The sequence below is a fragment of the Acipenser ruthenus genome, chromosome 49, assembly GCF_902713425.1.
Source record: "Acipenser ruthenus chromosome 49, fAciRut3.2 maternal haplotype, whole genome shotgun sequence".
Lineage (NCBI taxonomy): Eukaryota > Metazoa > Chordata > Actinopteri > Acipenseriformes > Acipenseridae > Acipenser > Acipenser ruthenus.
In genome coordinates, this window is record NC_081237.1 from 4,024,639 (window position 1) to 4,037,150 (window position 12,512).

The 12,512-nt window shown below is 41.7% G+C and overlaps 2 protein-coding genes across 4 annotated transcripts in view; one reads left to right on the forward strand and one right to left on the reverse strand.

The window, feature by feature from the left end:
- LOC117966389 (long-chain-fatty-acid--CoA ligase ACSBG2-like) overlaps positions 1-3,147 on the forward strand; it is a 22,693-nt gene extending 19,546 nt beyond the window's left edge. For both annotated transcript variants that reach the window (XM_034912363.2, XM_034912362.2), the window contains exons 14-15: positions 40-286; positions 914-3,147. In XM_034912363.2, coding sequence (XP_034768254.2) covers positions 40-286; positions 914-1,032 — 366 coding nt within the window. In that variant the 3' untranslated portion in view covers positions 1,033-3,147. The remainder of the gene's footprint in view (positions 1-39; positions 287-913) is intronic.
- Positions 2,562-12,512, reverse strand: part of LOC117401475 (protein ENL-like) — a 25,414-nt gene continuing 15,463 nt past the window's right edge. For both annotated transcript variants that reach the window (XM_059015119.1, XM_059015120.1), the window contains 5 exons: positions 10,672-10,783; positions 10,346-10,445; positions 9,769-9,837; positions 9,475-9,546; positions 2,562-8,762 (listed from right to left, as the gene is read on the reverse strand). In XM_059015119.1, coding sequence (XP_058871102.1) covers positions 8,634-8,762; positions 9,475-9,546; positions 9,769-9,837; positions 10,346-10,445; positions 10,672-10,783 — 482 coding nt within the window. In that variant the 3' untranslated portion in view covers positions 2,562-8,633. The remainder of the gene's footprint in view (positions 8,763-9,474; positions 9,547-9,768; positions 9,838-10,345; positions 10,446-10,671; positions 10,784-12,512) is intronic.

The following is a 12,512-nucleotide window of genomic DNA, read 5'->3' on the forward strand; positions in this document are numbered from 1 at the left end:
GGACACTGTGTAACCTGATCTGTGTTTCTTTAACCACAGTGCAATGTGAACCCCGATTCTGGAGAGCCAGAGGATGAGCTAACCCCGGAAGCCATTGAGTTCTGTCAGAAGCTGGGCAGCAAGGCCCTCAAGGTCTCGGACATCGTTGGAGGCAAAGACCGAGCCGTGCACAAAGCAATCCAAGAGGGGATCGACCGGGTGAACGAGCAGGCCAGCTCCAACGCACAGAAGATCCAGAAGTGGACCATTCTGGAGAAGGACTTCTCCCTTCCCGGAGGAGAGTTAGGTAAAGATTGCAGTTAGTGACAGAAAGAGCAGCCTGTCCAGTCACTCCTGAAGAAGAGTTTAGCATGGAATGTGTCAGGAACAAAGAGAGGAAGCACAACGGATCTGAGTGGCTAACGGAAAGATAACGTGAGTGAGGGAGATAGAAGCAGAGTCCCGAGTTGATTTTGTCTTTACACACATAGAAATGCATGAGCCAGCTTGATAAGAACAGCGGTAAACAATGGTAAATGCTTTGAATTTGCATGGGACAACTGCAAAAATTAGAGTGTGCATTTATTAAAGTCCTATTTAAAATAAGTTTTCAATAGGGAATGATGCGTATTCGGACTTTAAAAAGGACATTCAAATTAGTGTTATCAGTTTTGTAAAATGTATTTATTTATTATGCGAGTGAGCCAATACTCTTCAAGTGTGGAGTAGCGGTTAGGGCTTTGGACTCTTGACCAGAGGGTCGTGGGTTCAATCCCCGGTGGGGGACACTGCTGCTGTACCCCTGAGCAAGGTACTGTACCTAGATTGCTGGGTAATTGTATGTAAAAATAATGTGATATCTTGTACAATTGTAAGTCGCCCTGGATAAGGGCGTCTGTTAAGAAATAAATAATAATAATGTGTATCTTTTCAGGCCCCACAATGAAGCTGAAACGACCAGTTGTCATGAAGATGTACAAGGACCAAATCGACAACTTCTATAAGGACGTTATTACACCAACCGTCCCAGAGAACCCCCTCTCAACCAAATAGGACATGTCTCCGGGTTGTAACAGACACCAATAGCAAACACATGATCTCTGTATAGCTCTTTATATTGTAACCCTGTGCAGTTTGTTTAGAATTGAGTCATTTTATGTTTGTAAAAAAACCAAAACACATTATTAATGAATTACAAATATACAGACTTGGTTGTCCAATTTTATTTATATTTTTTTTAAAGTAAATATTTATTAAAATACCAAAATTGTTTATAATTTAAACACAAAAATGAATAGGGTGGAAGAAACATTGTAAAGTATTGTTTTTAGCTAGTTATTTATTTATGTATCGGTTCACATTACATGTAAAAATCTGTTTGTTTGGACCAGTATATTGCATTGTAAGCATAGCCGAGGGGTGCATGATACATTATTTGTAGCTAGCCAAAGTTCAACAAGACACTATCACAGAGATATACAGTGTAATATATGGAAGACTGCAAAACATATCATTCCCTTTTATTTATTGCATTGTATTGTTTTGGTTCTGTTCATTTTAAATGTATAAACTTGATGAATGAAAGCTGTATAATATCTAGCTCCTGTCTTAATCGCCTCTTGCTTTGGCGTTGTGCAATATTGCTTGATCTTGTTTAAGCCAAATGTTTTGAAGTTTTAATATGGAGATGTCATCAAAGTTAATGTCTTTTATGCCACAAGCTTTACCTTTTTTTTTTGTTCTCGTCCGTGGCCATGCACTGTCTTAATAGTGATGTCTTTAAAAAGCCTTTCGCTAAGTGAAACGAAGCGTCATGCTGCAAAAAAACAAGCCATACTACTTTTACTTTCGTTTGGAAAGCAAGGGCACATTCTAAATCAGGTCATATGGACCACAAATGAAATATTTTAACATTCAAATGTTTACATTTTTTTTTTTTGTACGCCATGGTTTAAATGAATTGTAATTGAATTTGTCAGAAACCTCATGATGTGGAACAGCCCACTCTGGCTGATATCATACAGTTAATGTTGTGGAAGTGAAAATCCTTTTCTTTTTTTTTCAACACAGCTTAAGTGGCACCAAAATAACACAGTATAATACAAGTGCTGTAATTTAGTAGTTAGAGCGTACTATAGACAATGCTTAAACATCATACACATAACTGCTCCATTAACCCCAAGAGCATTGCATGCCCCCAAATACCAACCCACATCTCTATTTATAATACCCAAACTCCAAAACGCTTGGTTCACTAGATCTATGTGTACCCCAGGTAGATGCACAGTACTTTTGTAGTTGGTGCCACCTAATAAAAAGCCTTACCTTGTTTTTATGAAGGAAATGGAACTCGTGAAGGAATTGCCTCGATTAGGGGGTTGAGACACCTGAGATGAATCTGTTAGTTGGCATAGGATTGAATTTAATGTAAAATAATAGCTGTATAGAAATCTTTGAAGATCTCTTTGCTGTTGGGTGTGATCGTGAAACCTCGTGTAAATTAGTGCTTCTGTGGTAAGGGTGCGGAAAAACCAGAGCTGTTTTTCCACAAGCAAATTGTTACACTTGCATTTCTTTTGTTCTCAAGATGTAATCGTTATGGGAGTGCCAACAAGGGATTCAGAAACTTGCATTTGGAGCAGCTTTACAGATACATTAATTTCCAGTAACTCTCTGAATCCTGGTTGATAAACTAACCTGAGTAAACATTGCTTTTGGAAAAACTGAACAAGTTTTTTACTGTAGGGCAGCTAACCGGGTAGGACTGAGTTTGTATTGAAGAACAGTTTCTTGAGCGTTCAGTGTGTTACAAGTGAGGCATGAAAGGTGCACTGCAATGTGTCTCTCTTAATAGCAAGGACTGACGAGAACTCATTCAAAATGGCTTTCTTTATTTAGTTTTGTGACAGAGGTGTGATACTGTACACCAGAAAGAGTTTCCTCCAGCGATGAAAAGCAGGGTTTGGGTTCTCCGCAGTCTGGCTGTAGTGAAATAGTCCCAGCTCTTCCTGATTTTCACACATCTGAAGATATGAAGGCATCTTTCATCCCTCTTTTAAAATCTCGTGTGCATTTTATTTTTTGCGTCTGTTCAATTATCGATGCAGACAAGCAACTGTGAAACTATGAATGTGTGTGATTATTACAAATAAAATGCCTGTATATTTATATATTTTGTCTTTCCTCATTTTAATTTAGTTGGGGTGAAAGAATGCATTGATAATGAAGTGAAAACTACAGTATGATGAAAATGATCAAACTGAAACATACAATTTTGTAACATCCTTGGTCCCTGTATGCTATTGCTATTGAATAAAAAATACCAACCAGCAAGGTTAAAAAAACAAACAAATGAAGTGTGTTATTGTTTTTCTCCTTTACAAAAAATAGGACTGAATGCTTTAACTCCACCCGGGCTTATCTGTCAACGGACCAAGTATTGTTTAAAATGAAACAGTCCAACAAATAAACTTTACAGTAATCAACAAGTTTATTGTTAAAAAAAAATAAAAAATAAAATAATAATAATAATAATAATAATAATAATTTGTCATGTTTAAAGGTCCTTTCCACAGGCCAGTTAACCCCCCCAAATAGGGAAACTGCAGTTTAAACATTTGGCCAGCAGTGGCACTGTGTGCAATGCAAAAATCCCATCAGAGGTCAAATGTTAATATACAAGAAAGGGAATAAATATCAGCCATAAGGTCACTGTTCTTTTTGGCACATCCCTAAAATATTGCTTCCTCGCTTAGTACCCCAACACTAGGGATTAAAACTGTACTCTGACTTGGGCAATAGTAACACAGGGTGGCATTTCTTTCACCCCATTGAAATCACAATGAAACAGCAGACATTGTTCTCATTCAAAACACTGAAAGGAGGTTTTTATAAAAGGTAAAAAATAAAAAAAAAACTATATATATATATGTGTTTAAAAAGTACTTTATGTAACCATTCGTCTTTAAATACACACAGTAGATTTCCTACTTACATTTATTTTACACTTCTATATATATATATATAATATATTGAGCTGAAACGCTTCCCTGGTAGTTTCAGATGGAATTGTTTTTCTAGTGTGTGTTTTAGTGGTCTGGGATAAATCCTTTGAAACACTGAATTCATCGTGGTGCTGTGGTTAATCGTGTTTCCGGGGGGGGGGGGATAATGTCTGTCAGCTTACTGAAGTAAAAATTTAAAAAAAGAAATTGAAACTTAATTTAATGCAAATATTGTACACAATTATCAAAATACAGCTTAGGTAATTAAAACAAGTATTGGATTCGTCACCGCCAATAAGTGCAGAGGTATTCAAACAAACTGAATATTAACTATTGGCAGATTATTATACTGTAGGTTTGCACCCTTTCCTAGACCCCCCCATCTCTGAGAGGCAGGTCTGCTTTTAGAAGCAGTGTCAGCACCTGGGTATCTCTTATAATAAACTGCATCTCATTATTACTTGCGTGGTCTCTTTCATTATAGCACTTCTGCTGTAGCAGTAATGCAAGAATTTATATGCATCGACTACAGGGCCGGGGTTTGTATTCTTAGAATACAGTTTCCCATCCAGGCTTCCTTCAAGAAAAACGGATCTGCAGTTAATGGACAGCAGCCACAGAAAATGAACAAGCGTTTTAAAATCAACCCCTTGAGTGAAAAGTGTTTCTGAAAGGAAAACAAATAAAAAAAAAATCGCAAGCAAAGACTTAAATAATTTAATTGCTCCTACTAAATTTCATGCTCATAGTTTGATCGGCATTGTTTGTTTTTTCTTTCACCTTCAGGAAAAAATGAATAAATAAATAAATAAATAACAGGGGAGCTTAACGTTAACCGAGACGACGGCAAAGTGGAGTGGCACAAGTAACTGTAGATCAAGGATTTATTATATAAAGACCACACTGACGCCTAACCCAGGCACTAACCAGACACATGTAAAAACAATGAGGGTCACTAGGGTTTACATAATGAGAAGGGCAGTCACTTTCACTGCTAGTCTTTTTTTATGTCAAAGATTTTAAAAATGTCCAGGTGCTGTATTTTAATCTTCCCTTTGGCTCCCAGCACTCGGATCAATGCGAGAGTCTACACTGCAAGCACAGTCTCCAGACCGATTTAAACCGTGTAAGTTGATTGGTGCCATGCTTGCCCTAGTGTTAATCAACATGGCTGGATTCTGGAGCGTTCAGCACTTTGTAAGAGAAAAGAAGTTATTTGCCTCCATTTTAAAATGCTAAACAACACACTGAACACGGTTTCAAAATGCTGCTCGCATTAAAAAAGGGATGCAAAATTGTGGGCCTGCATAGGAGTCGAAATGCACGGAAAATACTAAGAATGTGACAATAGACGAGTTCATTTCTTCAGTGCACACCCTACGGCAGTTTCATTCCAGATGAAAAGACTTCCATAGTTAATATGCTGAACAACGTCCATTATTTGCAATTTGTTAGCAAACCAGGCCTGTTGGGTATATTCTCAGACAGCAGAGTGGAACTTCAGGTTATAGCTTATTCTGATCGGTGTTTCCAGGTACAGTAGACCCACGCTAACCTGAACCCTGTTCGGATCAGTGATCTGTACCAGAACACCAGTACCTGAACCTACAGCTTTTCATCTGATCCCCGTGTGTTCGGACTAGAGTCCACTGTTCTGAGAAGACTAAGGGAACTGGTTCACATCTGGGCTGCCAGCACAGCAGTACAGACCAGCCTGACTGAGGTGGTGTGATTTGCTGTCCAATTCCATTTGTAAAGGCTGACTCATACTTGGGTATGATCACAATGTGACCAGCAAGAGTAAAATTCAACCCAGGTGACCAGTCCTCCTCGGACGGGCAGACAGTCGCACAATTACAGAGCCTCGCTAATTCAACTCGCTAATTGTTGGGGTTCTCTTACTAAATGGGGTTCATCTGCCTTGAGTCGAAACACAATCCCAAGAAATGGAAACACCTTCCCCCACCACTACTGCACAACCGGCAGGTACCCCAAAACAACCCCACAGGGAGTTGGGACAACAAAATTAGAAACACCTGCCATATCACTGTCAATCGGCCGCTGTGTCGCCACTGATTCAATGCAGAGGATGCAAGGTATTTATTGTTCTGGGGGGAGAAGTGACCATCCCTTCGTGAATGAGAACAATTCCTTCCTATTGAACTCAGGAATATGTGCAAGCTGGAATGCAGAAGCACCCGCCAACTGAGAGCCACCGATCACAGTCTGTCAGTTGCCTTGCCCATCCTGACACACTGAATTGCAGGGGGGTGCTTTTAGATTAGAGAATATGTAATGCAGAGCTACATATCAAAGGTGCTTCTCCTGTTTTTGTCCAGTTCCTTAATACAGGCCTTATTTATTCAAAGGTGTCATTCTACTGAAAGGTGATAATGGAAGATATTTAGATTCAGCGCCAGGAGAAAGTAGAGCTCAAAGTCCCGTCTCTACCCTGTTTAATACCTTCTGATTGGCTAGTACCGGCGTCCTTCAGCCAATGGGAACCTGTTATTCAAGTCACGCCCCTTTGCTCAGTCACAATCTTCAGGGTTTTTCAGGGAACACAGAATCAGCTTTTGCTTCAGAGCAAAGTTTGTGCCATTTTGTTTTCTGTCAAATGACAAAACTATACATAAGCAAAAAAATAAACGCATTTTAGTTCAGTTTCTGTTTGGTGTCAACTTTGCACTGAAGCAAAAGCTCAGCAGCCTAAGAAACTTTTTTTTTTGGTAGCCGCTGAATTTCTTTTTGGGCTAATGTTGGCCCAGGTTCAAGAGTTTGTTAATAAAAATCTAACATCTTCATACAAGGCGCGGACTGAAACACTGGAAACGGTGGGTATTGTAAACATTTTATAAAATCCCTCAAAACACCTTCCTTTAACCATTTAGAATGCTGCTTAACCGTTTTTCAAACTCGGTAAACGGGATTTGAATTCAAACTGGCCAGGATTTCAACTGCAATGAACCCATCTGACCACAGAGGGGTGCTGTTGTTCTACAAAAGAAATCCTTACAGTCTAATATACATACACCTTTGGGAAGTCACTAACAAACTTGAGCCCTAGAGTGCATGGATGCGATACATTGCATTGTAGAAAGTGTATGCTTGCTTCTGTAAATATATTACAATCTCAATGGGCACTCTGCAAATTAAACTAATTAAATAAATAAATATAAATAACCTGCAGACGAAAACAACAAACCAGACTCCTACACGCTCAGACTGTTTAATAAGCTACTCCAGGTTGTGCTTCCTTAGTTGCATTTGACCCCTACGAAATAATGCATGATGCGTTACTAAAACAGTAAAAACGGAGTGATTCTGAGCTGCTACAATACTTAAAAAAAATAAATAAGGGGAACTTGATGTACTAAAAATCATAGCAGCAGCATTCAATGCTGACCTCAGAAAATCTATTAAAATGGGATTTACTCTTAAAACTTAGTAGTTACTTAAACTTAGTAAAATCTGGAGCAGCGATGTCGATTGGATTTCTAATCTAGCAAGCTGAAGTTCAAATGCTCGACTGTGGTGGGTTAACTCAGCCAGTGAAAGGCGATACACGGGGAGGTCAGGTACAGGGAGAGGGGTGAAGCAGTAGCTTTTAAAACAAGACCTTTAAAAACACACAAGACTTCAAATCAAAAGTGCTCAGCTTGGTTCTTCGGGTGCCTTTAACACAGTTCGATACAGTCATTTAAAATGGACTCCCCAGGCCACAGAAAATAAAGTCCTCTTAAAACAGCACATTGGTGTGGGTATGAAATATCAAGAGCTTTTTAAAAGGTATAGTGTGGCCTCGACATATCTCCCTGAATCTAACTCGGCTGGTTCTACGTGGCATTTCTTACTGTCTGGTGTCTTAGTGTTGAAAGGGGGACAGGTTAATGGTTACACGTGATTCTGAGAGCTGTACGGACGACAGGAGCTTTAAAACGCCACCAGGATGCGACGACCGAAACAGAGAGAGACCGGGTGAATTGAAGCAATCCGAGGAACGCAAACAGGGACACTTGCATCCACACCGAGATGCACTTTAAAAGATACGTCAGGCAGTCTATGGCGTGCATATTCTGCTTTAAAACTTAAATAATTTCATGGGGTGCTGGAACCCAGTCCTGAATGCAGATAAAAACCATTCTGCTCAACGATGACATCATGGTGCCTACAACAGTGCGACCCGAACCCAGAAGGGACCTGCAGCTTCACGCCTCTCCTGGCAACTTACCGAATCCCACCCAAAACTACTGAAGATGAAGAAACACTGGATTTGAGGAAGAAAACTAAAAGGATGGGTCTGCGAGCCAGGCCTGTGTCTCTGGAACCTTGTCTCAGTCCAGCCATTGTGCATGTTATAAAATCGAGAGCAAGTGTGACCACAGAAAACCTGTCACGCTGCCGGCTATACCTATACACATATATATAATATATCTATATAAGATACAGCCTCTGAGTGTCTATTCGCTGTGACGGTGGCAGATCTCTCGCTCCAGGGGGGGGGGCAGTGGATTGGGGTGCACGACGGCCACTCCCCCTCTTGGTACCCCCCCTCCGCTGCCACAGCTTCCTGTGTCGTTTGTTTGATTTTTGTTTTCCCACCCCGAGTTCTTAGGAAAGACAAAGCCCCGCCCGCTCCCGGACTTCCTGTCACGTAGCCGTGGCTTCCAGGTAGCTCTGTAGTTTACGGACAGTCGATTCGTCCAATGAGAAGAGGTCAAAGTCAAAGGTGGTGTTGGTGACGTTGAAATGGCCCGTCTCCTCGATGAGGTTCACAATCTGCAGGGGGGGGAGGACATGTTTTATCTCCTGGGTTATCATTTGAGTGTTTGCAGGTACAGATTTGTTTGAATTTTTACTACAAATTTCCAGTTCAGATAAATGGTTCTGATATACCGTAGACTTCATTAGCCCACACATTAGTCACTTTGATTTTCGCATGTGCAGAATGTTATTCGCTTGCTAGCAATGCCCTCCAAGACGAGACGTGAGACCTCAATGGGTGTCGTGCTGAATCAGGAGCAGCTGGAGGTACCTGCCACTCCGAGGAAATCTCAAAAGGGGTCTGGACCCTGAATCTCTCGGATTTCCATCATGATATTGTGGTAACGCTAAGCAATGACAGGTGTGTCACCTGTTCTGAGAAGTGTTACTGAAATGATGCCTGCAATCTGAACATCCAGGCTCTTGCCAAGTCATTACAGGACCTGCCATACGTCTCCCCTGAATCTGCTCTTAATGGATGCAGGAAGAGTTGCATTTAGCATGGGATTGCTGGCACCGGATCATCACAGTATCACTTCTGAACAAGGTGCTCCAAACAATCAGGAACGGGTGCCCAGTGCAGCTCACATATCGATCAGCACGGCCAGAAAGCTAAATAATGTTTAATCACGGTTTTATGAGCTGGTATTTAGACACACACAGTACCCCCCATCGCTGGAGGATTACATTCCCAGCTAGTCACATGACAGCAGGCAGGCAGGCTTACCTGCTGCAGGACGTTCCGTTCTCGAAGTGCCATCAGCCGCCTGTGCAGATCCACAAGCTCGTCTGTGTACGCCTGAGGAGACAAACAGGAACTGTGCTTACGATTGTAAGTCGCCCTGGATAAGGGCGTCTGCTAAGAAATAAATAATAATAATAATAATAACTGTGTATACAGGTAACTAACAAAGGCACAGGGAAAACCTGGACTGGAGTCCCGGAATGAATCTGCTTTATCTCATTTAGAGCTCCCGGAAGGGGAAGACTTTCACGCAGCCCAGTGTTGATTTGTATTCACCTTGTCGTATCCCTTCTTCAACATCTTCTCAGGTCTGCTGCAGGGGTCTGGACTCTTCCTCCCAGAGACCTGAGCAAAAGGAAAGTCACACTGATCACGTCAAGATGCACTTTCAAGATTATGTCATTTCTCCACCTTTTCTCTAGTTCAATGCACGGGATGACATCTGTACACAGGATAAGATAATTTTGGCAAATACTGTACTGTGATTGGTTGATTGCTGATATGTCATTTATAATAACTATTATATGTCATTCATCCACAGTTTCTCTAGATAAAAAGTAGCATACACACTCCGGTCTACCAAAAAGCTGTACTGGTTTGCATAGGCTAAGATTCGATCTCCCATTTACATTTCCCAATGGTCTTACTTCTCCCTGCCCATGTCCCTGGATATATTCGATCATTCGCTTAGCCTGGCAGAAAGAGAGTTTAAATCTTAGCTTGGATCCCAGCAACTGCACTCTTCATTCTGCTAAGAATGGAGATACCGCACTCTGAAACACAGACAACAAAGTGAACCTGAGCAGCCTGTGAGCGTGGTGCAGTCCCCCCGCTGATCCACTAGAGGGCTCACCTTGTTGTTGGCCGAGCTGTGCTTCAGAGGGGGGGGCGGAGGATCTCGACTGCGGGGGTGGGACCCTTCGCTGCTGTCACTCTCGCTGCCCAGACTTAACCTGCCGAGGAAACAGAATGAAAGGTGAAACAAAGCCAACTGAAGAGTTACTTTAACCAAGGTCTACTGAATATTACCGTTGCCCGCTTAAGAGACCGATGAGCCCAAAAGGTTTATGGGAGTTCAGGATTGTCATTATTAGGCAGGCTGAGCGAGTGACTGGGTCCAGGCTGAGCGAGTGACTGGTCCAGGCTGAGCGAGTGACTGGCCCAGACGCACACACTGACCTTGTGTCTCTGTTGGGCGGGTTGGTTTTCACCGGCGTCTCCCCCTCGGTGCTGCTGTCATCATCGTCGGACTCCTCTGACTGCAGGTCCTCCACCATGGAGCGCAGGGGGCCTGGGAGGAGAGAGCAGAGCTCAGTGCAAAACCAGCAGGGACACACTGCAATTCAAACACAGCTGTGGCCAAACACCTTGCATCACCCTACAGAATGACATTTTGAAATGTAACAGAAATACTGTACAACTACTACGGTTTCCAGTAGAATTTTGTAGTTTCTTTGATTACAGGATGTCAAATAAAATATCTAAAATTATGTTCATTACATATATTCTAGGTGATGCAAAACTTTTGGCCACAGCTGTATCTTGAACCTTACTTAAGACACAAGGTGTGGGCGTCAGTATTCTTGCTCAAGACTAATATAATAAAGCCGTAGTCAATGATAATTAACTCACAGAATTGGACTGGATTTAAGGATAAATGATCAACTGAGTCTCTGAAATCCCAGCACAGAGTGATTCAGACACTGAAGGCTGGTCAACACAAACACGGTCATTATAGGTTAGATGACTCTGTCCGGACGACAGTCCCTGTGTGTTCTTCCAACCTTGTCCAGAGCTTTTTCTAAGGTGTGGTTCTTTGCATTGAAACTATAGAAACATAATCTTGGGTGGAAATTTTGAGAGTTTTGGGAAAAAAAACACCCTTTCTGGAAAATCCACATATACAGATCACACACACATAAGCATGATTCGCATGGGACGAACAACCAGGTGTCCTCAGAGCTGGTCAAAAGCAGAGGATGTCCAGTAACCTCCTAGACGCTGAACTTCACCAACGTGTGGGTGCGTGTGTGAGTGAGTGAGTGAGTGAGTGAGTGAGTGAGTGAGTGAGTGAGTGAGTGAGTGAGTGAGTGAGTGAGTGAGTGAGTGAGTGAGTGAGTGAGTGAGTGAGTGAGTGAGTGAGTGAGTGAGTGAGTGAGTGAGTGAGTGAGTGAGTGAGTGAGTGAGTGAGTGAGCGAGTCAGACCCAGGGCTGAATACCGAAGAGTGAGTAAGTCGAAACCACAGACAGCTGGGCAAGTAGCCAGAGTTTGTTTATTAATGAACAGAGAAGATTAGTTCAGAGATTGTAGATCCCACCAAAGTTTTCGTACACTGTGTTGTATGTGTTCCGTGCTCCACCGTTGCTGGTAGTGTCACGCGAGCTGTTCAGTGTGTTGATATGTAAATAAATCCTGTTTGCCTGCGAGGCGTATCAACTTCAACCTCCGTCTCGATCTCCTGCCTGTCACACAGACGGCTACCCTGCTAGCATTAATACCGTGTATCTTTCTAAACGAGGGATTTAGGGGAGCTCCCTAATAAAAGCTGAATCTCAAAACAGTAATTGTGTGAATATAGTCATTGTTACAGCTGTGTATAATGGTATTTAAAACAGGATTCATTTACCTGACTTTTTACATATCCGCCCTGACTCTGGTCCCACTGCAGTTACGTGACGGATTACTGTATTACGATTTATTGTAAAGTCTGGTGTTGCTTTGAGGCGAATATCCTGGAAATGCTGCATCAATTCTAACACAACACTGACATGGTTGATTCGCACAGGAGTAAAAAGGACACTTTTGGTGACCCCATTTATTAAAAAAAATAAGTTCTCTAGTATGTTTCTGTATTTGCACCAGTGATTATTGCTGGGTTATTTAGAAGAGGGAGTAAAATGATAGTGTGTAGCGGTTTGTTACTTTTCAGTGTGATTGTAAACACTGCAGCAGAACTGTAACTGTAAATGTAATTGAACAAAATATCCTTGTAATTGTAACTGCAATTTCAGAAAACAAT